This window comes from Siniperca chuatsi, linkage group LG4, assembly GCF_020085105.1.
Source record: "Siniperca chuatsi isolate FFG_IHB_CAS linkage group LG4, ASM2008510v1, whole genome shotgun sequence".
NCBI classification, from domain to species: Eukaryota; Metazoa; Chordata; class Actinopteri; order Centrarchiformes; family Sinipercidae; genus Siniperca; species Siniperca chuatsi.
In genome coordinates, this window is record NC_058045.1 from 31421011 (window position 1) to 31447426 (window position 26416).

Below are 26416 nucleotides of genomic sequence, written 5' to 3' on the forward strand. Positions count from 1 at the left end.
CATAAGCTGTTGCCATGAGTTATTAAGATGTTAAAGTGCACTAATCAGTTATGACCCTGCCTTAAAAAAGTCATAGTCAAGCAGGTGCTTTCCAGAGGTAGGAACATTTTTTTTTAAAATGTTGGAAGCTGTTTGCTGACATGTTAGTTAGTTTAAGTCTACCACTTTTCTCAATAAAACAAAACCCACACCATGACGTTTTATTAACAATATTTAGACTGTTCAATCAACCCTACCCTCTGCTTCAGCAGCTGCTGCCTCCTCCTGAACCTGGCTGTCCTCCTTCACGCCTCCTCCCCATCCATCATCCCCCTCCTCCATCCCCCAGTCATCAGCGGTGTCACACCAGTCAGTGGCCGACAGAGGAGCCTCCTGAGCCCGCACAGGCCGGCTGGGTGTCTGCGCCGCTGCCACCTCCGCCTCCGCCTCCAGGCACTGAGAGCGGAGCACCCTCCAACAGTCTGACCTGCCGCTGCACTCAGCACCTGGGCACGCGAACAGGTGGAGGTTTCTGTGGTAGGGGGAGGCCTCCAGGGGGCAGTACACCTGCACCACATGAGCTAACGGGGCTCCGCAGCGACCGCAGCGGGGAGACTGCCGGGAGATGGCCGGCAACCAGTCCGGCTGACCCCCGACTTTGTTGGTCAGATATGAGGACTGGTGCTTTTTAGAGTCGAGCTCTCCATCGCACAGACCGACCAGAGTTAACTCCTGAGCGGGTGAAGCCATCGCTCACATGGTGAAAACACCGACCGGAAGCGGAAGTCAGCGTCTGCGGTCCGTCACCAAAACATCCCCGGCTGCTGTAAACAAAACGGTCCAATTAATAAAAACACATGTAACAAGACGGTAAAATGTCAAGAGTATACGTTAAATCTGTGAACTAGATTAAGAAAAGTTCCTACCGGACCTCCACACAAAAACAGCGATATAATATCAGTTTTAGTGATTTATGGACTAATGTGCACTTAAATAAAAAAAAAACATAAATCATTTTTTAATTCGGTAATAGACTAAAAATAAAGCTCCGAAGCATTAATAAAACCGTCCTGTATTTCTGATCCTGAGTACAAATATGTGCAGTCAAAAGCTCTTCCTTTTATATATTGGTATAAAAGGAGAAAAGCTCCTTTTTCTTCTTTTTTTTTTACCAACCAGTTAAATTTAAAGATGCCGTCACATCGATCTACAGTTGGGATGTTTTGTCAGAGATACTCTTAAAACCCGGAACTTGTCATATTTTGAACAACTTTGTCACTCTGATCAGAATATGTATCTGTAAACTCCTGCTACATTACTGCACATACACATACAAGGCACGTCTCAATAAACTTACACAGAAATAGAAATACAGCTAAACAATAAGGACGACAAAGCTGAACAAAGGTAAACAAACATTTAACTATTACGTACATACAACTAGGGGAAAGAAGATACACACAACACAACAATGAACAACAACATACAATGTCTATATATATATATATATATATATATATATATATATATATATATATATATATATATATATATATATATATATATATATATATATATAAGTTATACTGTTCCTGTGAATTGTAAACAAATCAGCTGTTGTATGAGCTGTGCAGAGATGGGGTTACAGCTACTCTGATTTCAAGGTAGAGACTAATTTAATTTAACATCAGCTTTACATCTCTCCATCTAAACTACACAAATACAACTCAGATATGTCACTGCTCTGCTTTAGATGTTGGCTTGCATTCCTCCTGCTCTTGCCCCCCAAAACACATGTTTGTTTGTTTTTTGGCAAAATATGTAATGAACAATTCTGATTAATTTCCCAGTGGATCCTAAAATGTGCCCTGTGGGTAACTTCACTAATTTAAACCTTAGTCATAACCACGCACATTATAGCACATTTTCAAGAGCATACTGTCACAAAGTGCTTTATTATAAAAGAATAAGAATATAGACATAAAATACAGACTTAAGAAGAGAAACACCATAAATATAAACATTAATGAATAAAAAAATACTCCAAATGATCTACCTTTGTTACATTAGATGTGTTGTTGTTTTACATGTAAATGTTCAATTTTGAAAAAGCAAAGTAAGATATTTTTCTATTTGAGTTTTATTCTGAAAAAAAAAGAAACGACCGTAAGTGTTATGTTGCGTCACATCCGGCACTTGACGCTGACGTCTATGAAAAGCGGAGCGCAGCTAGCAAGACTTGCACTTTTTTTTTTAACGAGATATGAACGATTTAAAGAGCGACAACGGAGTTGAAATTTAGTTTAAAAAAAAAAATCCTCATTAAGTTTCAGATATACCAGCTTGTCCACGAACTCTGACTGTGACTATAATGAGCAACGCTTTAAGGTTGCCAGGCTAACTAGCTAGCAAGCTAGCTAACGTTACTACTCACGATAGTAACGTTAGCGTTGAATGAACTGCTGAGTTAACGGAAACAATGTCAGAGGAGGAGGGATAGGAAAGAAACTCTCACACCTAATCACTAGTTATCCACTATATTTAACTAGCGGACAGTTTTAGCTGAAAAAAGAGGTCAACAACACCAGAATGTGACAGTTAATTACTGCAAACAAAGCGTCTCTCGTGTTCAGTATACATCTCCGTGTGAGCCTGGCCATCACTTCACCACCATCATGCCTTTCTTGTTCCTGGAGCGGTTTCCCTGGCCCAGTTTACAGACATACACGGCGCTGAGTGCTGCCCTGCTGGCCGGGACCGTCCTGACCTTCTGCTCCTCCGAGTCCCGCTCACAGTCCAGCCCGGAGGAGACCCACAGACACCCGGTCCAAAGCTCCAGGCTCAGCCGCTACATCCGGGATGGTGGACTGTATCTGAGCGCAGGGTATGCAGATGTGGCTGCAGATGTTCTGCTGTACCTGCTGACTGACAGTGTCTTTGTTTGGGTGAGTGACACAAAGAAGTGTGTGTGTGTGTGTGTGTGTTGAACCTGCAGCCTGCGGTTTGTTTACAATGAGGAGAGGAGTACCAGCAGTCTGCGGTAGGAGCTGCTGAATGTCAGTCTGTAGCTGTAAGTTAACTGAGTGCTCAACTGACAGAAAATCAATGTAAAGTTTGATGTCAACAATTTATAAAGTAAAATACCAAACATTTGCTTGTCCCAGCATCTCAGACGTGAGGATGTGCTGCTTTTCTCTGTTTAATGTCATTGTGTCTTGAACACCTTGTATTCAGATTGAAGATGGATGTTAGTTGCATCCCCAGTGCTAACACTAAACAGCCCACACAAGATCTCTACCTAAATGCAGTATTACATTTTACAAACTTGTGATTTTAAATCAGGAAGTATCTGATAAAATAATAAATAATCTGGCCAGGCTTTCAGTGGCAAAATTGGCTCCTCACAGTTTTTGTACTATGCAACAGTTTTACCATTTCTCATCAGTACAGCCCCCGTAGCCAGAGGAAACATCTTGGACAGGCATCTGATTTCCCCGCGGCGAGGCCTGGCGTTCATTAAAAATGATATTGGGAAATAATTCAGTTTTCTTCGAATGATACTGTTGCACTGAATTCAGGGATAAATTGATGAATTAATTCATTTAAAATTTGTGAGAGGATGCTGCACCGTACTGTTGTAACGGTATGAGATTTTCACAGTACGATAACCGTCTCAGAAAATATCATGGTATCACAGTATACTGTATTACACAATTATTATTATTATTATTATTATTATTATTATCAGTTACAATGAACCTTAAAGGAATGAAAACAGAAGGTTTTTTTTGGTTGAACAAACGCTTTCACAAAATATTACGTCCTGACAGGCATGAAACTTGATATAAACTTGAAATATTCTTTTTTAATATCACTCATACGGTAGAATTTATTACTGTAGATAAGTAAATGCAGCCTACATGGTATGATAGCCGTCAGTTTTCATACTGCTGCACCGGATGCATCATAATCCTTGTACAGTGATTTTCTTGCTAAACTAGTTCATGCGTGCAATGCATTTGTGATTTAGCCAATAAAATCACAGCATTACAGTAACAATTGGTTAATTTTGTATGGCAAAATACTTTCATAATGCTCACTCTGACCAATGGCTGATAATGTTATGACTCAGACAAGCAAGCAGCTCTCCCCATCTGTGAAGCTCTAAACCAGCAACTGTTTGGTTTTTTTTGCTCCTCCGATTGTTACTAATTGGCCGTCACGAAAACGTCATTATTTATGAAGAAGGACAGGATTTTAATTCTAAAAAACCCGGAGAGAAAACATGAGTAGAATCACCAGCAGACGTAAAATCATCGTTGAAATCATATCTCGAGAAGAATCCAGCAAGCTGTATTTCTTTCCCTTTTATTTGATGTCTCCTCATTTCATGTCCTCTCACCCTGCGATGCCTTTTTGTTTCTACTAACTTTAGCTTGTTTCAGGAGTTTGATGTGTGACGATGAGGGCACTGTGAGCTCATTTTCATAAGCTGATATATTATTGTGTCTCTCTGTGTGTGCAGGTGATGGTAAACACAGCCTGCTGTGTCTTGCTGCTCATCGGCAAACTCATCCAGTGTGTCGTGTTCGGGTCTCTCCGCGTCAGTGAAAAACAGGTCAGTGTTTCTGTTTGTGGTGTTCGCTGATAGTTTCATATTAATATCAAATTCAGCTCCAGATACCCTCTATGGATGCCATCTGTGATTTGGCCTTTAAGAGGGAAAAGCTGTTCAGCTCCGAGTTTGTCAGCTCACCCAGATAGAAACTTTCAATTCTGGTCAAACAGTCACTGAGTAACATTCAGACCAAAAACAAAGCACAGGAAACATTTCTGTGGATGGCGTCCGAAGTTTCAAACGATTCATTCAGTTTGACTGTTTAGAAAGTTTTGCAGCTAAACTATGTGATCGGCACATTAGTGGGAGAAGAAGAGAGGAGAATAATTGAGAAATATGGAGATTGCTACACTAGAAAGACATAATCTTAAGTATGAGAACATTTCCTCCTGATGCCGAATAATAACATAAGAAAAGTAATCGGCTAATCGAATGAATATCACTCTCCAGTCACGTCACATTGTGACTGAAATGTCACATAAATATCAACCATGAAGTTAAAACACTCGAGCCCAAAGAGACACTGAGACTAAACTACACCAATAATATTCATTAATATTTCATGTCAGCAAAAATATTTGATATGGAGGCTTTTTGGACAATGCATTTATTCATTATTTTACTGTAACATGTTGCACATTAACATCTACATTTAATGCAGCACTTCTGAACAAAAGTATTACAGATTTAATAATAACACAGAGGGTTCTTGGACCTTTTATTGCACATATGAGACTAAAACTATTAAAATCGGAGAGGTGTTGTAGTGCTTCGGCTCCAGGCTTGAAGGGATGCTGTAAGACGTCCCCGTGTTTGCGGCGTTTGGAGCTTTGAAGCTTTTCTGGCACAAATAGAAAGAAAGCACCGAAGCTTCATAAGGCTTCATCTGCCCATCACTAATAAGCTGTAATCAATTAAAGCAAAAATATCAAGAGGCGTATCTCCCATTTACATCTTGTGGTCTAATCCAAATAAAGGACGCTGTATAAAAGAGAAACATCTTTCCTAATCACAAACCTGCTTTTTGTTTCCTTCTGCAGCACCTGAAGGACAAGTTCTGGAACTTCATCTTCTACAAGCTGATCTTTGTGTTCGGCGTCCTGAACGTCCAGACGGTGGAGGAGGTGGTGATGTGGTGGCTCTGGTTCTCCGTCCTGGTCTTCCTCCATCTCCTGGTTCAGCTCTGCAAGGACCGCTTTGAATATGTAACGTTCACTAAATCATACTAAACCACAGACAGGAGTATCTGATGATCACAGTATTTATTTTTTTAAATTATTTTCATGTAAAACATAAAAAAAAAAAATCAAAATGTAAATATAATCAGCAATAAACTAGCTAACATGGTCACGACTGTGTTTGTGTCCCTCCAGCTGTCCTTCTCTCCGACCACTCCTCTGTCCAGCCACGCTCGGGTGCTGCTGCTGTTGGTGCTGCTGCTGTTGTGCTGCGGTGGTCTGGCGACCCTCTGCAGCCGGCTGGTTCGCAGTCAAGGCCGCCACACCGCCGCATTCATGGCTGCTGAGGTGAGAGACTCGCCCTGACACGCCCTAAAACTCCTGAAATACACACCATCTGCAGCCCCCAAAAAAAAAAAATGAAAGTGTTTCACAACAAATTATCTGAATTTAAGGCTTTAAAAGTATGATAATGTCTTAAAATCAGTCAGTAGAAGTTTTATTTTATCATCATGGAATTCCAGATTTCTTGAATGAATTCAGGACATTCTGCTTCCTGTCTGCTTTCCTAAAAAAGGAAATTTCCTTTGACTTTTAATTTCCTGCCGGGCTTTTTTCTCATTCTTCTCATTTACAAGGTTCAAGGTTCAGCTTTATTGTCATTATACAATACAGGATAAACAACGAAATGCAGTTGTAGCCCCGCTCCACGCTACACACACACGATGTATTTTAAATTAGAATAAATTAAAACAAAGGTAATGGTGATAATGTGCATAAGAAGACCAACATAACAGAATAGTTTCATGTAAAATGTATAATTGAAAGTTGTGTAAACTGTCATCAGGTTTGTTCAAAGAGAAGACTGCTTTGTTTCTTCATTTTGTCTTAAATCCTTACATCTATAAAATCCCAAGCTGCATTAGAGGATCTTAAAAAGTATGAACATTTGGTTTTCCAACCCCTGCAAATGGTCTCATTTATATTTTTGGTTGTATGCATAGTCTGATAGTTTCCAGTTTGAGTCACATAGAATTAGTTGTTGCATTAATGTTGATGAATAAAGTTTCCTCCTGATCTGCTGTCTGTGTTTCAGTGTATGTTGGTGACGGTCATGACCACACACGTCATGTTTCGGTGAGTGAAATAAAGATTTTCACGCTTCCTGTTTGTAGATCAGGCAGATGGTTTTAATGTTTTCTGTACCTGCAGGTACTCCATCCACCTGTGGGACGTGAACCAGGAGGGCAGCTGGGACAATAAATCCTCCTATGTTTACTACACCGACCTGCTGATGGAGCTGCTGTTACTGGGCCTGGACCTGCTGCATCACATCCACATGCTGGTCAGTTCAGTGGAATTAGTTTTAGTCCCACTTTTCAGTTTAGGTTCAGTTTACTGCTCTGAGTTTTAGTTTTCTTTAGTTTGTTGTTATTTTAGAAGCGTATTTCATCATAGTCTTGATGGCTGAACAGTTTTAATTTTGGGTCAAGCATGCTTCCATGCTTTTGAAGGCTGATGTTACACATTAATCTGGCAGACACTTCAACCCATAATGTAAGTTTACTTTGTTTTAGTCCGTTTTAGTAGTTTCTAAAGTAGTTTTAAATCACCTAATTTTTCTCAGTTTCATTTAAGTTCTGAAGAAAAGCTTTAGTTTAGTTTTTATTTTAAGTAATGAGCAGAGATAAGTGGGGAGAATGTCCCTGAAAACATGAACAGAATTGGTTCAGTAACAAGTTATGTTTTTATCTGACAGCACTGTAAAATGTGTGAGCAGCAAAGTCAGATGTGTGTGATTGAAGCACAAATACCTAAATGAAAAAATCCAGCCAAAAATCCTGTTATTACGCCGAATAAAGGATTATTGCACAAGTGCCAAATGATTCTGCATGACACACGTTACACTCAGTGAAGTACGTAATATATATTTTTTAAATGATTTCATAAAATGAATTGTGATCACAGATTCTGTGACCGATCACCTTCTCAATCAAGTCCCTATTGATATTAAGTCTCACCGCACAGACCCTGTTTCACGCAACAACACTTCAAATCAAGGAAGAAAACTACAAACTCAAACCGTTTAATGAGACTTTAACTACCTGTGAAATTAAAACATGAACTGGTTTGAGACCGAGAGTCTTCTGGAAGGTTTCCAGCAGCAGGAAAGAAAATCAAACTAAGTCTTAGTTTTCAGATTTAAGTGTACATGTGCAAACATGGGAAAACTAAAAATAATTTCAGAGGCAAGAAGTGAATATCTGTTAAAGTGAATATCTTTCGCCATAAAAGCAGGTTTGGTTTTTGGACCTTGCGGTTAAAGCGTTGTGTTAACCATTCATTCTATCGAGGAAAACTAAATTTAACATTTCATCAGTCCTACCAGAGTCATTTCTCTCTGTCTCTCTTAATTTTTTATTTTTAAATGTCAGTTGTTTTATTGTTACGACATTATTTCCCTCTTTTTTTCTCTCTCTCAGGTCTTCAGTAACATCTGGTTGTCCATGGCGAGTCTGGTGATCTTCATGCAGCTTCGTTTCCTGGTTCAGGAGGTTCAGAAGAGAATTCGCCGCCACCACAACTACCTGCGAGTCCTCCGCAACATGGAGACCCGGTCAGTATCACAGTCAGATTATTAGTGCTGAAGCTAGAGATGCACCGGTTTCTCTCTGTGTATCAGCAGATACCCTGAGCTCAGGTATGAGAGTACAGATCTGATACCAGTGCTCTCTTTTCCCCAAATTTAAAATCTGTATACCCCACTGTCATTGCAATGAGATTGCTGTGGCGCTATATGTACATTGACTAAAAAAAATCTGTATGTATATGCTTTTAAATGGAATATCTTTGGGTTTTGGACTGTTGTTTGGACAAAAACAATGTCAGTCATAAAACCCGAAGCTAAACACCGTCTCAAATGTTCAAGAAGAGAAGACAAAGTACAGTAGTAGAAGCAGTGGTAGCACACAGGCTGAACGTCATGCCACAACCTGTAACTCTTCGGAGGAGGCTGGAACAGAAACTGTCAGGGGAAACAAACAAGAGCGTCTGTCAAGTACACTTTGAACTGATGTTGCATTGTCTTTCCAGGTTTACTGTGGCGTCTGCAGATGAACTGGCAGCCAATAACGATGACTGTGCGATCTGCTGGGATGTGATGAGTTCGGCTCGGAAACTGCCCTGCGGTCACCTCTTCCACAGGTCAGTACAGAAGAACACCACAACTCTGGGAAATGTGGTAATTACAATCTGGGCGTACATTAGTGAGTTAACAAAGAGCTGAATGCACTTGGGAAACATTATAATGATGGGATAGACTAATGAATAAATAAAAACCTGCGGGAAACCTAATGATGAGTTTAAATAACGGCAAAATAACTGCAACTTGGGAATCATTACAATAATGAGATACAGTAAAGAACTAAGTAAATGACTGGCAAACACAATGATGAGAAATAATAAAGGGACATTTATTTCCCATGCATGAGTCACTGAGTTGTTGTAAAAGTTGAGTGTTTAATAAATAGATTGTTTTGTACTGTTTAACTCTTGTGTGTCCTCAGCTCGTGTCTGCGCTCCTGGCTCGAACAGGACACATCATGTCCGACATGTCGGATGTCCCTGAACATCGGTGAAAGACATGTGGAGAGGGAGACCAGGGAGGCCACCGCTGACAACGTGGCTGCTGGCCCCGGTGTCGACACTCAGCCGCACCTCAACCAGCTCAACCACTTCTTCCACTTTGATGGTGAGACAGGAAACTGCATATCTCTTAAGCCGCTTTCATCAGTTCCTCTGCTGGCCCGTTATCTTTAATATCGGGACATCACGCTTATACCACATACCAAAATAACAAGACATAGTGCAGCCCTGTAATGTTCTTAGAGAACACAGTTGTCAGTGAAAATATAGACACGTATTTACTATTCTTAGAGCCTTACCGGTAGTGAGTCAAAAATAAAGTTTTTCCTGAGGGCGTCGCCAGAGGAAAGGCCATGTTGTTGCCTAAATTAATATGGTTTATCCTCTGTACGGTGGCCATTTTAGGACATCTCAGCCACAGCTGTGCTTTGAGGATAGTGCCAGTATGACAGCATGTTAAAGGAATGATTCAGCTCTCCACTATAAATAATTTTATTAAAATGGAATCTAATGACTGTAATGGGGAATGTCAACAGCTACAGTATCGTGTAATCCTACATGCTAGCACGTCAGCATGCTAATGCAGCCACACGTTGACATGCGTACAGTTAGATTGCTGACGGGAAGTCGTCGTTAGTTTTTAAAGGCATCTTGTTGTCATATGTCATATACAACTGTAAATTTTGACCTGTTGGTGGCGCTACTTGAAATGTCAGTAGGATTCATGTAATTGTAAAGATTTTCAGTCTGAACCAACACTGCTGCCCCTCGAGTCATGTGACGTCTCCAACATGGCTGTTTGAATTAACTGGTAAGATAGCCTCAAGCATCAGTACTGTTTCTATGGTTACCTGCAGATTAATATACCTTGCGCACTGATGGTTGTTAAACCGTTGACTGGAACTATGTCTGAGGTGTTTATGGTTTAAACGACCAGCCGCCAGCTAATCAGACATTAGTCTGTTTTTCTGTTCATCACCAAGAAAATTGCCTTATTTTATTTGAGAGCTGAATTTTTGATAATAGTCCCGGTGTCCCGTCTTACGTTCATTTAATCTCGGGGATAGAATAGTACGTGTTAAATATTCTCCTTATTTCCCATTTTTTAATGATCCTTCCTGCCTTGCGCCTCTTCGTGGGAGGCTCTGACCTTTGACCTTGTTGTGTTCCCAGGTTCTCGTATTGCCAGCTGGTTGCCCAGTTTCTCAGTGGAAGTTATGGCCACGGCCAACTTTTTAGGCGTTGCACCAACCAACCCGTCTCAGATCAACACCATGGTGAGTTTGCAGAGGACGGGGTGGTGTCCTGAAGACTAACCAGCCCACATATGTCATCACAGGTTGTTGAGTTCAGGTGTCTCTGTCTGTCTCAGGCTCAGCAGATCCAGGAGATGTTTCCTCAGGTTGCCCTCCAGCTGATTATGCAGGACCTGGAGATGACTCAATCCCTCGAGGTCACCACCAACAACATCCTGGAGGGACGAATCCAGACAGCCGCGTCGCCACTGGTCAGTCTCATAGAGAACACCGCCGCAGGGACAGAGCTGGGTATAAGATATCAATACCAACCAAATGTGCCTGTAGCACCAAGTATCAAAAACTGTCAAGTACTGAAGACTATCAATGTCTGGTCAGATCTGTAATCTAACTTATTCTTTGATCAGTTAATTGTTCATTTAAAGGGACAGTTCACCCCAGATTCAAAACTACATGTTTATTCATCTAGATTGTTTTGGCGATATTGGCCATAGAGATGTCTGCATTTTTTTTTTTATTTTAATATAATGGTGCCAAAGCGCCAAAAAAAAAAAAACATTAGCAATGCCTCTTTCCAGATAATCATGACCCGGTTACTCAAGATAATCCACAGATTTGTTGTGAACAGTTTCATGTAGGAACTATCGGTAGAAAGAAAATAGTATAAACAGTTTATTCTTTGAAAATTGACGTTCAAATAAGTAATACTCCAGGTAAATTTATTTGACTTTTAGCTTAATGAATTCCTAAATGTTATTCTTTGCTAATAAAAAAAAAAAGATTAAAGATTTAATAAGACTTGTCTGAATGAGTAAATCACCGAATTTTATTGGGTGTTATTTACACAGGTAATAAAACACAAAAACAATACATTAGTGGGCATATAAAGGCATCTCACCAAAAGATAAGATTTGATCAATGAAGAAGCAAAAACCAAATCTGTCTTTGAACCAAAAATATTGTCATTTGCTAGGGCTGCACGATGTAGCAAAAATGTTGACAGATATGTGAATCATGAGTAGTGGGAATGATCACAATTTTAGTTTTCACTGAAAAACTATTAATCATGATGTTGGGGTCTGTACCAAACAAACATGTTTTCTTACACCTGGAGAAAAAGATTTGTAGGCATCTCTTCGGTACTTAGTGCTGGTTTCTCACACATTTTACCTTCAAAAAATTGCAGCTTCTGCGATTTCGATATCTCTTAATCGTGCGGCCCTAGTACTTGCCTTAAAAAAAACAAAACTTCAACTTGATGCCAGAATGTTTTATTGTCAGTCGTATGTAAACCAGCTGCACTTCAGCAAAGAAACATTTTAAAAAACACTGTTTCCTCTCTCGTCAGGTCTTTGAGCAGCCGGTCATACAGATAACTCCTCCACCTGAGGACGAGGGCGGAGCCAGCAGCGAGTCAGAGCAGGAAGAGGAGGACGAGACGGAGGACGAGGAGGAAGATGAAGAGGCAGCGGAGAAGGTGGAGGTTCAGTTTTCTACGTCAGCGGAGCAGCGACAGAAACTGCTGCTGCAGAGGAAGGAGGAGCTGCTGCAGCGAGCGCGCAGGTACTGAAAAGTGTTAGATGTTTAGTGTTAAATGATAATTCACTTTTCATATTTATATCGACTGCAGCTTTGATTCTCTGCTGTAGTAGATAAAGATTCTGTTCTCGCTACGACTTACAGTCGTAAAATACTTGAGAATTTTATGTTTACTGCTCCTAAAGAAGTTAAATACACCAGTGCAAAAATGTCCCTGAAAGCTCAAATTTCCCACCAAATTTTAAACTCAGAAGGCAACTGCTTCCAAAATGTGTCCGTAGCATCAAGTATCAAAGTGTCAATTATCGAATGCATGGTCTGACTCTCGTTTTAATTGGCAGACATTTCATTGATCAAACAGGGTGTTCTATTGTTAATAGTGTGTGTAAACCAGCTGCACTGCAACGAAGAAACATCTTTAAAAAACTCTGGGTAGGTTACTAACTTGACTTTTACCTAAATGACTGCCTGAATGTTATTTACAAAAGAAAAGATTTAAAATGATGTTAAGACTTGGTTCCAAGTTGGTAAAATGTCCATATTTCTGAAGCTCCAGCTATTCAAACTGTGTGAATGAGTAAATACTGTCCTGGAAAAGACATTTCATTTTTTGCTAGTTGTAATTGTGCAGCACCAATTAACTTCTCAGCAACAGTAGCAAAGTTAAATGTCAAGTTATATCCAGTTATCAGCATTACAAACCTAAAACGCCTCAAAGTGGATATCTTTACAGAAATATCTTTGAAACCAGCACAGAGCTCAGTCAGCCTTCTCTGTAGAAATTAAGGGTTAAAATAACTTTCCCCTCCACCCATCAGTTCCTCTTCATGCATGTTTTTAAACTTGTAACCTCATCTGTGCTGCAGCTGCTAATTAGCGCCAACACTGATGAGCCTCGGCGCTGCGGCTCCATTAGTGAAGCCACAACAGAGTTTTTAAAAGCGACACATCATTCATTCTGCATGTTTTAGCCCATTTACTACAAATCACCTGCACTTTACATCACTGCTGAGGTTTTTTTTTTTAAATAAATCATAGCAGCAGTTTTTAGATATACCTCCTTCCTCCCAGGCAGCTGTTGGTTTCAGTTCACGTTGTTAAAATCAACTTGCAGAGACATGACACTCTGCAGATAGATAATCCATCACAGTGAACATCCTGCTCAGTTTTATCTGTCAGTTACTGTACATTATGTACCGTTTTATGTCTGCCGGCAGTGTCTGTATTTTTAAATTTCACCTCAAAATCCATTTTTATAGATCTGCTTTCCTGCAAAGCCATTTACTCTATTTCTTTTTATTTTATTCACTCTGTCATCTCATTTTACTGCTTTATTTCTCAATATGTCACATTAGTTTTATTCTTTTATATTGTTATTTTTGTGGTTCTCTCTAAGCTGACAATGTATTTTCCCCTAAAAGCACCCTCACTTCTTGTTTAAAAAGTGCTGTAGGAATTAAATGGTTTTATTTTTATAATTACCATTACATGGTGACAGTAAAATACAGCCGTTTGTTTTGAAGACACACAGTAATGTTGGGCAAGGGACAGTTCACCAAAATCCAAACTACATATTTTCCTTTTACCTGTCGTGCGATTCATCCATCTAGATTGTTTTGGTTACTCAAGATAATCCACAGATTTGTTGCGAGCAGTTTCATGTAGGAACTATTTTAGTTTCAAATGTTTTTTTTGGCGCTTTGAGCACTACAAGCGGAGTGCCATATAGTTTCATTATCTTCAAAAAAATGCAGACATCTCTACGGCCGATATCTCCAAAACAATCCAGATGGATAAACAGCTCTACAGGTGAGAGGAAACATGTAGTTTTGATTTTGGGGTGAACTGTCACAGATGTCAGAGGTTGCCACCAAAACATTGTTTCATCGTTAAATGTTTTGTAAAACATTTAACGATGAATCAATCTGCGCTTACAGCCGTTTCCCCAGATGATGGTAACACCTCTCTGATTGGATGGATTACCCATCACAAGAAAGGTTCAGGTTCATTTTTCACATATCTATGATCATTTTCAGCAACCTTACATTTCATGCTGGAGAATCGAGAAACTCCACGCTTAATTTTTCACTTATCGGTTCTATTTATTATATAGATTCAAAGATTAATTGATAATGAAAATAATCAGTCGCCAAACCGGTGGCTGCCTCTAAAAGCAGGAAACAGTCAAAAAATCTCAAACATGGTATTCTTTGTTGGAAGGTTGGTCATGTAGAGTACCGTAAATCTGAAACAGCCTTATATTAGAGACCTTTATTCCTAATGTCCCGTTTTCTAAGAGTGTGTGTGTGTATTATACATACACACACGTATATTTTAGTAAGAAGCCTCCCTGTTTTCTGATCTGCTCCTCTTTTAAATTTGCTGTTGAAACAACCTCAACACTCCCTCCATGTTTACCCGTTGTCTTGATAAATTCAGTATTATGTACATTTCCACAGCACTAACCGTCAGTACAACAAGAGTAACGTCCTCCTCACCGCGCTGCTGAAAACACTCTCTCTAGTAATGTTTTCATTCACTAATTAATTCCAGTCTCTCACTACTTTCACATTAAAAAGCCTTTCAGTGACCCAAAGGGAATAATCGCTACCTTTTCTGGTAGGCTTTTAATTTGAAATGTCTACAGGAAGCATCGAGCCTAATTGATGGTGATCGGGGAAAAAATGCCAAAGTAGAGAGGATTAATTACTGAGTGAAAATTATATCTGATAAAAAGAGAGTGGTGAGTATAAGACTGTTGTACACAGGTGATTCCACGACTCCTGAATGTACCTGGCCTTCACTTGTTCATGTCGGTTATTTTTTATAAATTTAAATTATATGCAGTTTTCAGTTAATAGATGTAAACCAGTGGACTGGTCCTTTACCTCTGAGCTTTGCGCTCCTCTGCAGGGACTATCTTCTGACCCGGAGCACCAGGTCCCACACGGGAAGCCACGAGTCCTCCGACAGCGACGCTTTGACCTTCGACCCCGTGACCCTGCGGCGGGAAACATTAGCGGCGGCGGCAGAGCGACGCCTGCAGAGACCGTCTGACTCCGCCCACTGAGCACAGACAGGAAGCTGGTATAAGAAGCAGGATCCAGGAAGTCTCGCTTGATGTTAAGTGGTACAGACAACCCTGGAAAAAAAACCAAGACACTCTGACTTCAGGTGAAATAATATTATACATTTGTTCTTCGAGCATATAGACAATCAAAAAAAAAGGAAGCTGGTATAGTTTTACTGTCTGTGGCTGCGTTTTCATACCTGAATGAACAAACTACTGGCCTCTGCTGATGATAATGCTAAGAAATGAATACACTTATTAAATGACAACTTAGAAAGGGGCTGCAGTTCAGACCATCGTGCAGTAACTAAATTGATCACTGAAGACGCCAGCAGACGACAAGTGATTGATCAGGTTACACATTCGCTTTACTGTAACGAATCAAAGCAGCGTGTCCCGGCGTCGGTAGAAATAGAACATATCTCTGTTTGGGAAATGTTGAAGATTTCAGCTGGATATTTGTGAGGAATAAAGTCGCTGCACAGGTCAGAGCGCCCGCAGTGCTGCCGGTTAAACGCCGTTAGTTTGAGGTTGGAAATGTAGCGGCTGGATGCACATTAACTGAACCCCTATTTTAACGTCCGTAGCTTCGTGTAGCATCAGTTCCTCTGGTCAGAGCGCTATTTCAGGGAGGAGCTGCTCCTCCAAAACCTCCTGTGGCCGATCCTCGGTGGATCACACAGTTATAATGTAGCAGCTGTACATGGGAGCTGGAAAACAGATTTTGACTTTTGGGTTGCAGGTCTGTGCAGGACCAACAGACAGAAACTAAAACGAGTGCATCAAGGACTGTCTGTGGGACACACAAGTTGTTTTTCCTGTAGGCTTTGTGTCAAACCTCAAATATCGAAATCTGTCATCAAATGCTTGGCAAGAGAATTAGTTTGTTTATTCTTTCCCTTCTTTACTTTTTAATAACCATAATTAGTTAATTTCAGGGTTTATTTAGGTGGAGCTCTTTTGTGTTAAGACACAAACACTGATGCATTTGAAAAGTTTGGCTTATTTTGTTAAATAGAAAATGGCTGAAAGTTTGTAATTCTCCAAGTAAGGCACAGAAAAATGTGTTGTTTTGGTATTGATACCCAAAGATTTCACCATGTCTGGAAAGGTTTCTGGGGCTGACCTGCCTGCCGTGTACATGTACAGATCACTTGTGTTACACAAAAACACAGGAAGGGAGAGTCAGTGGGAAAACTGTAGGACGGAGCTTTTAGGAGACGACTAAACTGAACTTTGTCGCATAGAGTATCAAAAACTGTCAAGTATGAAAATTTGGCCCAGAAGATTTAGTCGCATCTTCTTTGATCTGATATTTCCCGATTTTTATAACATTATTTTGTTACATTTATATTCTATTTCATTTAGGTAAACGTCTACTTCAGCAGTTTGGTACACACATGCATTTAGGAACGTTTTGCTAAACGGAGGCCGTGTTGGAAATGTGTTTGTGTTCAGCAAATTAAAAAGTTGTATAAAGTTTTGTATCGGCGCAGCTGACACCCGACCCCCAAACCAGAGTTGTTGGTTTTAAGTGTTCAACTTTAATTGCCCCGAAGCTGCACTGCATTCTGGTTTCTTTTTCTCTAAAATTGATCTCTCTGCATCCTCTATGATGGATTCGTCCATCCAAGTGTTTCAGATAGGGATAGACTGATTTATCAGTATGTTATTGATCAGCTGATGTTTAACTTTCACCTGTAACAACTTCAACTCTGTTGAACGGGTTACAAAACTCCCTGCAGGTGGTTTTTATGTTTATTGATTGTATTTGTCTCGCTAAAAGTCAAATACTGGGGCCGACAGAACAGCAAGTGATTTATGTTTGTGTTCTTTGTAGAAGACCTACAATACAAAGTGTTCAAAACATTCTCGTCTGTCCGGGAAAATATACAAAAGTATTTTGATAGTTAGAGAAAAAGATGAAGAATACAGTATATAGGAGATACATGCTACGTATTAGAAATTTGCTTTCTGAATGAACAGTAATGACATTGGAAATCCAGTATTGGTCTATTTAAAAAGGTGGACCTTTCCTTTAATCTGCCATCGTTATTTATGTGGTTTCAATTCATTCTAGCAGGTTTAGCTACAGATAAGGTAACAATGTTTTAAAAACATGACAAACAGAAGTGATTCTCCTTTTCCCCTCCGTACTGTTTAATCATTTAAAATGACTCAAAGTGTAGAATTTCTGCGCGTTAGTGTTTTATTATGTTGTGGTCAGACTGTATCTGTTCGTACTGGGTTTAATGGTTTTGTTTTTGCACGTCGGCACCTTCAAGGTTTCAGCTCTTTTTCTTTGTTCTTCCTCATCTGGACTTGTTCCCGTTTACAGATTGTAAAAATACTTAGAAAAAGATAAATGGAATAAAATTTTGTACAGAGATTTAAGAAATATTGAGTTTTGGAAAATAAATAACGCTGTTGTACAGTTTGACTGTTGAAGCTGAACCAATAAATTCATAAATCAGAGACGTTTGTTTTTAATGTCTGTTCTTTCTGGTGGATTTTAACATTTGTGAGGCGAATGTGATGATAGATGTCGGTCAGGTTTTTTCTATTTAAAGAGAGTCTTAAAGGAAAAAGTTCCAGTTTTCTTCAAGTCTATCTTAATATCCAGTCCAAAAAAAAGACATTTCTTTCCAAAGTTAGTTTGTTTTTTTACAAAATTCCCTCTTTTTGTTTCCTTTGTTTAGTTGAGGCTGATATGAGGCTCCAGCAGTCTGAGTGCTGAGAAATCAATAACATCCACGTTGGGCTTTCAGAATAAAGCCCGAGTCCTGCAGTGTGAACTCGGCCTCTCTCTGCTCCGGACTTCCTGTTCGCAGCAGCTAATTAGCAGCGGCACTGATGAGCTCGGAGCGGTGACCCGATTACTGAACCCACACTGGAGGTTTGAAACTCTCCTCCGCCGCCCGAGCAGGAGCTGCAGGCACGACGCCGGCCAACACGTGCAGACACATCCTGCTCCGTCAGTTTATAACACGAAGATTTATATCAGCCTGAACCAGGGTGGGGAGGTGGACTTACCCTCACTGTGTCCCTGGAAATATGTCCCATATACAGTACGTCTCACTGCGAGGCTGAGGAGGAGGAAAAACTAATTTAGACACAGTATTAAACATTTACAGTACATACTGTAGACCTCATTGAGATTTGTAGGTCACAACTTCTTAATGTCCATAATGATAAAAGTTTTAATGTCATAATATTATAATAATAATTATTAATGTAATATAAATTATTCTGAAATGGGCCATTCTGCATAATGAGTACTTTTACTTCTGGTACTTTCTACACTGTGTTATTAGTACTTTTACTAAAGTAAAAGATCTGAGTACTTCCTCCACCACTGTGTAATTCTGATTAAACGTAAAGACACCAAAGGTAGGTGTAGTTTTATGTGTTTTATGTCAATTTAGTGACTTAATTTAGCTTCAGACTCAAGAGTGACGTTCACTTACTGAACTGTGTGGTTAATGCCTGGCTCAAGGACACGTCATCTGCACAGCAAAGGCTGCAGAGGGAAGTTAAAGGGATGAGTTAAATTTGTTAAAAAGAGATGCAAAAACATTCAAGTTTAACCAAATTTTTAAAACTTAAGATCCACTGAACCAGCCTTTTCCTGAGATTTCAACCACATCTCACAGTCTTCCTCAGCAGAGCTCAGATGCTGTTGAAAGCTCCCCAATAGTCATAAATGCTCAATAAACTTGAAAAGCTAAAATCTTGAATTGTGACAATCTTGACATATTTTTTTTTAGTTGTGTGAGATTTAAACTCCTTTTCATAATAAATGTCCGTGTCACTTTCTTACCCGTCCTTATAAAGTTGAATATATATCCTCCAGCCAGCAGGGGGCAGTCACACTTCACTTGTCTCCAGCTCGTGTTTCCTGTTGAAACAAACGGCTGAAATAATAAATATTTGTCTGTATGCAGAGATGAGTGATTTTGTTCTTTCCCTTCAGTGTCTGTCACACGTCCCAGCACCCAGAGGCCTCTCTCAGATTACAATCACTACAGGCAACTCAACATTAGAATTTCTAATTACTATAATTATTAGAGACGCTTCGAGGGGAAAAATCTTTATCTTGCTCGTGTGTAGCTCTCACAGTCATAAACCACAGAGAAAATCTGGCTTTTTCTTCTGACTGACAGAGTAATTAAAGAAAGAGTGGATGAAGTCGTCAGAGGCTCCCGATGAGGGAAAGTTTAGTACAATATGTCTCATATCAGATTTATCATCATTTAACAAACTTTACAGGCAATACATAACAAAACTGAACCATAGCCTTGTATATGAATATCTAAAATGATAGAATAGTGACACCACAGGTAATTAAAAATACATATATCATATACTGACATACTTTTGAGTCTGTACAGGTATGTTACAGTGAATTTTAGATGTTTAGTTGCGGTGTAGACCACCTAAACCATGATGTTAAATTTATGGTTTGATTTCGTTTGACATTATGAGAACACAACTACAAACCAGACTAAGAGTCTGCAGTCACGCCAGCAGCTCTGTGAGGCTGGACTTGAACCTTATTTGCCATCTTATTATGCTTGCTATTTTAATGCGCAAAAGGTCATTAATTCCAGTTTCTCGCGTCGCTGAACGTGAAAGAACAGATGTTGGTTTTAAACCTCAGCGAGCACGAGTCTGGTGTGGCGAGTGAGTCTACCCAACCCTTCGAAGGTGATCTTTGTGAGAAAATATCTCATGTACCACGCTGAGCTGTTCGTTTGCCCAACACAACCCAAACGTGTCAACGTGTTACCGATCTGTCGTGTATTCATGTGTAAAGATGAAAAACACAGCACCACGGACGCTGTTAGGATATTATGTATCGCTGTCTTGTGTCTGTTGACTGTCTGACTTTCATGAGATCCAGCGACATCTGAACTCTTTCGCAGCAAAGTTCAAGTATCTGAAAATATTCAAGTCCAAACGATCCACACCTGCTGATAGTCAGACAGATGGATTAATGAAGAAATCCTGACAGAAAAACGATCAACTATCAGCTGAGACTGAACATGCTGGTCTGATACAACGATGCGATTCTTTATCTGCTCAGGTTTTCATAACGTAGCGATGTAGAGACGTGGATCTGCTGATGTCGAGCGTCATTCACTCCATTCAAAGCTGTAATCCTGTACAATTAACCCGAGCTGGTGTATCAGTTATATTTATGCATAAAGTACACGGTAACAGAAGGCTCTGCTACAACAAACTGAAAGAATTCAGACAGAAATCACTAAAAAGGAACAAAAATGCAGCAACAACCAGGACTGAAAACTGACAAGACTTCAGCTGCACTTCCTCTAAAGGCCACTAGCTGGTGGCTGCAGTTCATTCCTGAAAATACAAGACAAGTTCAGATCTCAATATCAATTCCACTTCTTCTCATGGGTGTCCTGGTGAAGAACTTGACAGTTGAAGATGATATTAAAGCTGCAGTTTTTGCTTTGAATTCTCTACCAAATCTTCTCACTTCTCCCAGAAAAACAAAAAACTAAAACACACCTGCAGGAACCCAGTGTTGTTAGCCATGCTAGCTTTAGCCAGCAGCATGGCTGTATGGATGGAGATGAGCACTTCGGTCCATAGTGATGGGAGCCGGATCTTGTGGCTCCCAAACGGCTCTTCATTTAGTGCCACTGCCTCAGTTACTTTCTTATTTATTGCAAGAAATAAATATGCAAGATTCTTTGATCGTATTGATGGTTAAAAAGTGGGATGTATCAAGAATAACTATCCTAGCTGTATAACAGAAACAACACTACTAATGAAACTGTATGGTTAATAAATAATTGCACAACTCTGTACAGACACATACTGTATTATATTTCAATTACATTTGTATGATCTTTCTGCTCTTTTCTAAAGTGTCATTTGTTGGTGCAGACTCACTGCTAACATGCTAACATAAACTAGATGGTGAACATGGTAACTGTTAACATTAATTATTGAACTTGTGCTTGTGTATGTGGCATAAGTTCATGCTATATTGTTTATGTTTTTATTGTTCCTATAAACAGCATGTTAGCATACTGATGTTAGCATGGAGCTCAAAGCACCACAAGTACATCGTGGCTGCGACTCTCAGTCTTGTTTATGCCTGATAGTGTAGCTAACACTACAGACGTAAAAATAAAACAGCCCACTCATAGTGGCTTTCAGGCTAAAAGAGACATGTTTGGGCATATTTACTAATATTTAATCTTATTTTAGTTTATTTTTTTATCTTTATTTAATTTTAAAATCCTGTTGTCGTGTCTTATTCTTATACTATCTTTTTGTCTATTGACATATTTCTTTTATCTCATGTTTTAAAGCCCTTTTTGTCTCATGTAAAGCACTTTGTATTGTCTTGCTGTTGAAAGGTGCTACACAAATAAACTTGCCTGTCCTTGACAGGTGTGTCAGCCTATCACAGCCAGCGTATTTTAACTCACCTCAAATTCTTCTGCTTTGCCTGAATCAGGATTTTCGGGCCCCAGTAACGGGCAAAGATGGCGGCCAGGCCGTAGACCCAAACCCCAGACACGCTTCTGAAACCTGCGAATGACGACACAGAAGCCATTCACCGACAGTTTCACAGACATTCGTACTTAACCTTTGTTTATAAATGCAGCCCAAAGGACAGAGCGCTCAACATCTGCCACCATCATACAGGGATGTTAAAGGGGCCGTTCACCCCAGAATCAAAAATACATATTTGTCCTCTTACCTGTAGTGCTATTTATCCATCTAGATTGTTTAGGTGTCAACAGTAATGTCTCTTTCCAGAAGTCATGACCCGGATACTCAAGAAAATCCACACAGCTCGTCGTGAGCAGCTTCACGTAGGAACTATCGGTAGAGAGATTATCTTGACTAACCGGGTCAGACATTACTGTTTTTCAAACGCATTTTGCTCCACAAGCCGAGTGCCATATAGTCCCATTATATGCAGACATCTCTACGGCCGATACCTCCAACACCAAAACAATCTGGGTGGATAAACAGCACTACAGGGAAGAGGAAAAATACGTAGTTTTGATTTTGGGGTGAACTGCCCCATTAATGTTTCAGGTCGTGGAACACTGAAGGTTTGATCTTTCCCATGCTCGCCTACTTATGATGCTCGAAGGGAACTTTACTGACCAGCGAGTCCAGATCTCTGCAGGGTTTATCAGACTCCGGGTAGCCAACTTCAGAGGTAAAAAGGCCCGGTGAAGGTGGAGAATCATGGACTCCTTGATCTGTGCGACTCACGGAGATTAGAAGCGAGCTGGAGAGTTCATTCATGTTGTCTTTGCCCTGGACTCGGTTGTTTCAGCGCTCAGATGTGAATCGGTCCATAAAACGCAGTTTGTTCTGCCTCTTCTGAGTCTGGGATCCCTGACTCATGCAGCAGCTTTTTAGGGTTCAGCCTGACGGTGGGCAGCGAGGTTCAAAGTAAAGGGCTGCGAGTGTTTGAAGTGAATAAAATAAACTAAGAAGTATTCTCTACAGCAGTACATATACACATTCATGCAGAGGTTTATTTTGACTGAATAAATTTGGGATATATTTCACACAGTGTTTACTCTCAGCTGTGAAAAACGACAGTTCTTGGCTTATTGTGTGTGAAAGTGGTTCTGTTTCATAAAGTAAACCTTATCTTTAATTAAAAAGGACCTCGAAGGCTGAAAATATATATAAAAAACTTTACAGAGCAACTTTTTAATAAAGTTTGTCCTTGTGTAAATTATGAAGTGTCTAATCTGTGTTTCCCAGTCTGTGGCGCTGCATTGAAAACAGGTTCGAGCACATGCCACGAGACTCCAGAGGTTCACCTCTGTTGCTTCCCAAGGTCATTAGGAAATCAGTAAGTTAGTCTCGCAACCAGGGAGGACTGTAGTTCCCCGCTCTGCAGCCTTGTTCCGTGAGCTTCTGCGGCCGAGGGCTGCAGTCAAGACCACTGGAGTTAGAGTGCCCATTTAATATTCTTCACAGGGTTGTGTTACTGTTGTTCACAGTGAACGTCAGCTGGGATTTAACTTCAGTCACTCAGTACAGTCCTTTGGTTGTGGAAGTTTAACATGTGATAGAAACAGGAAACAGGTGATGTAGTCTCCCTGACCACATACTCTGTAAGCTGAGCAGCTGATCTAACTTGAGGAAAAAAAACAGAAATACTAACTGAATAACTAACTTACTTCACATACGCGAAATTGCTTACATTTTCTACATGAATTTGCCTAAATGTTCCATTATTTGAAAAAATATATTAGAAACAACATTTCTTTCATAGTGTTAGAAGTATGAGTATGACTATGTATTATGAGACTATGAAAGTTTGATCTCTTTCCAAATATTTGTGCCTAAAACTACACGTCTAAAATACGGATGCTGGCTTGTTTCATGGCAAAGACACACTATGGAAAGTAAGCATTACCTGCACACGGCTGTCCACTGACTGCAGGGTCGATCGGCGGCTCTTCATGTCCACATGTTGACGTGTCCTTGAGCAAGACACTGAAGCCCAAACTTCTCCCAGTAGCTCGCTGCCATGTGTATCCGAGTTTGTGCGGGTGAATGAGAGGCAGATCAAAGCTCTATATGAATGTAGTCCAAAAGCTAAATAACAGTGCACAACAGCACACGTGATATTAAGGAATTCTGTGTCCCGCCTCCCGCTGCCTCCATTTAAGTTTTATTTAAATAGAACAGTTTCTTCAAGGAAATGCCTCTAAAAAGAAACAACTGCTAGCAAACTAGACTTTTAAACTTGGAGCTTTAATGTTGTATTTTTCAGTCTAAAAGCTAATTCAACATCCTCTCCATGCTGCCAAGTCCCCGTCAAAACGCCCACTAGAAAATGTCTACATGCTGCATTATCAGAGCAGACTGCAGACTGCAGGCAGAGTACTGCAGCCCTGGTGTGGCCTGCCGCTCTGCAGCTGACCTGCTACAGTTTACCGGGGCAGACCTAGCAGGGCATAAATATGTCAGTGCCACAATGAAAGTCACTTATCTCTTTAGCACATCCCACGCTACTGCAAATGTTTGAATGATGAAGTGAAGATGGCATGACGGTTTGCTTGATTGGATGCACCTGTTAGCAACAGGTGTGGCCCAAGTAGCTGAACCCACTAATTAGAAGGTGAACATATACTTTTAAGCATGAAAAAGCACTAAACACACAGAGGCGTTACTTATAATGTGTGTGACATGAATACCAGAGGCCTGGAGCACGAGCCTGGCTCTGTTTGTGTTACCTGTCTACACTGAGCCTAACACTGCTGATCCGGAATAACTGATATCCCGAAGTTATTAACAGTGGTGGAAGAAGTACTCCGATATTTAATTTAATTTAATTAAAAGTCGTAATATTAGTGAAAAAATACTCTGTTACAAGTAAAAGTCCTGCATTCAAAATCTTATTTAAGTAAAAGTACATAAGTATTAGCATCAAAATATACCTACAGTACCAAACGTACTCATTATTCATTATCACCTTGAGGCGGATGGCCAGTGCACGCCTTTTACTTCAAAAGTTTATGAAACAGTGTCACAGCTCTTGTCAATCAGATTTATTTGTCTTCCTAATATCGTTTCAGTTGATTTAATCCTCCAATCGTCAGACCTTTGCCATCAACTCCCCCTCTATTTCCATATTTCCATAATAGTATATACTATATTACTGGATTATAGTTAGATGGATTATCACTTTAATGTTGCAGCTGGTAAAGGTGGAGCTAATTTTAATTACTTTATATACTTTATCTGCTGGGTAATTGATTAGTTTATTTATATTTTGTATTAATAATCAGAATCTGCAAAGTAACTAAGCTGTCAGATAAATGCAGTGGATAAAAAGTACATATTGTAAAAAGTAAATATTGGTTCACAAAATGTAGCGGAGTAGAAGTATAAAGTAGCATAAAATGGAAAGTAAAGTACAAGAACCTCAAAACTGTACTTGAGTGAATGTGCTTAGTTTCTTTCACCACTGGATATTAACTGTTAACTCTGGGTTTAGCTTTCATGTGAAAGAGGCAGAGTAATCACCAACATCGTCAGAACCATGAATGACTTAATATGTAACGAGATGTGACGGTGATATACCCAGGGCAAAGTTCGTTTAAAGGCCCAGTGTGCAGGATTTAGTGACATCTAGTGGCGAAACTGCAGATTGTAACCATCTGAACACCGCTCGCCTCACCCTCCCCTTCCAAGCGTGCAGGAGAAACTACGGTGGCCGCGAAACTCGCGAACGACCGTATCTACAGCCAGTGTTTGGTTTGTCCGCTCTGGGCTACTGTAGAAACATGGCAGTGCAACATGGCGGCCTCCGTGGAAGGGGACCCGCTCCCTCTGTAGATGTAAAAGGCTGATTCTAAGGTAACGAAAACACAGCGGTTCTTATTTTCAGGCGATTAAACACTGATGAAAACACACTTATAAATATTATATTTCATTTCTGCCGACAGCTGCTCCTCAATGTTCCACGCTGGAGCTTTGAAGCAGCAGCAAAATGTGATATTCAACAACATGAAATGTAAACAATAAAATCATACACAATAGAATAAGAAGCTGCAAAAACACTAGAAACAATGTCCAAATATTAAAAGTAAGGCTAAAAGGCTATAGATAAGTGCCAGATGTATTATATGTGTCTTTAGTATAGAGTGAATATTTTTTTGCTTATGTGTCTGATGTTGAAGAAACTATTATAAATATGTGATGCACATAAAAAAGTTAAAAGTAACGTCAAACTGTTTCTGCTGCCAAAGCAGAGAGGAGAGGAGAGAGCAGGGTGTCTGATGAGGTCACACTAAAATGTTGCATTTATAATCATGGGAGCTAATTAACTGTGTGTGGATTACAACAGAAAGTATAGTTTTTATTTCCAGTTATCATCACCTCGTGTTATTCTGAGACTGTAAACTGTCTGGAATCCTGTCAGGAAATGAAAGAAACTAAAATGCAGCTTTATAATACAAACTGATGGAAAAACGGGAACAGCAAAATGATTCTACTGATCAATGAAAATATCAGCTAACGCAGTGCTTTTGTCCCTGTCAGGATCCTGTAGGAGTGAGGACTCTATTTTCCAGTGATCTGATTGGTTGGTGGTCGGGCTGTTTAC

The 26416-nt window shown here is 39.9% G+C and overlaps 2 protein-coding genes and 1 long non-coding RNA gene across 6 annotated transcripts in view; 1 reads left to right on the forward strand and 2 right to left on the reverse strand.

The window, feature by feature from the left end:
• Positions 1–1462, reverse strand: part of pdcd2l (programmed cell death 2-like) — a 3865-nt gene extending 2403 nt beyond the window's left edge. For both annotated transcript variants that reach the window (XM_044192318.1, XM_044192317.1), the window contains exon 1: positions 237–1462. In XM_044192318.1, coding sequence (XP_044048253.1) covers positions 237–729 — 493 coding nt within the window. In that variant the 5' untranslated portion in view covers positions 730–1462. The remainder of the gene's footprint in view (positions 1–236) is intronic.
• A 135-nt stretch (positions 1463–1597) lies between these two features.
• LOC122874445 (E3 ubiquitin-protein ligase AMFR-like) lies at positions 1598–17760 on the forward strand. Its single transcript, XM_044192319.1, has 13 exons — positions 1598–2924; positions 4505–4597; positions 5638–5802; positions 5971–6123; positions 6872–6912; positions 6988–7120; positions 8259–8392; positions 8869–8979; positions 9342–9526; positions 10594–10697; positions 10793–10927; positions 12025–12239; positions 15129–17760. The coding sequence occupies exons 1-13, from the start codon at positions 2655–2657 to the stop codon at positions 15283–15285; spliced, it is 1896 nt and encodes a 631-aa protein (XP_044048254.1). The 5' UTR covers positions 1598–2654; the 3' UTR covers positions 15286–17760.
• Positions 11768–25002, reverse strand: LOC122874446. 3 transcript variants are annotated; one of them, XR_006377612.1, is made up of 8 exons: positions 23720–25002; positions 22444–22745; positions 21753–21855; positions 19106–19183; positions 18753–18791; positions 18319–18371; positions 15104–15357; positions 11768–12242 (listed from the first exon to the last, which is right to left on the reverse strand). It is a non-coding gene; the product is annotated as an uncharacterized LOC122874446 (long non-coding RNA). The 3 variants fall into 3 exon arrangements; XR_006377611.1 differs by lacking the exon at positions 22444–22745 and having other exon boundaries at positions 18753–18805; positions 23720–24981; XR_006377610.1 differs by lacking the exon at positions 22444–22745 and having other exon boundaries at positions 23720–24978.
• Positions 25003–26416: the final 1414 nt, after the last annotated feature.

What these genes read in the sequence shown, in the direction of transcription:
- LOC122874445 (XM_044192319.1), top strand. Translation starts at nt 2,655, where the DNA reads ATGCCTTTCTTGTTCCTGGAGCGGTTTCCCTGGCCCAGTTTACAGACA. An exon ending in TCCGCGTCAGTGAAAAACAG is followed by an intron (nt 4,598 to 5,637) that starts GTCAGTGTTTCT and finishes TTCCTTCTGCAG; the next exon opens with CACCTGAAGGACAAGTTCTG. An exon ending in TGCGGTCACCTCTTCCACAG is followed by an intron (nt 8,980 to 9,341) that starts GTCAGTACAGAA and finishes GTGTGTCCTCAG; the next exon opens with CTCGTGTCTGCGCTCCTGGC.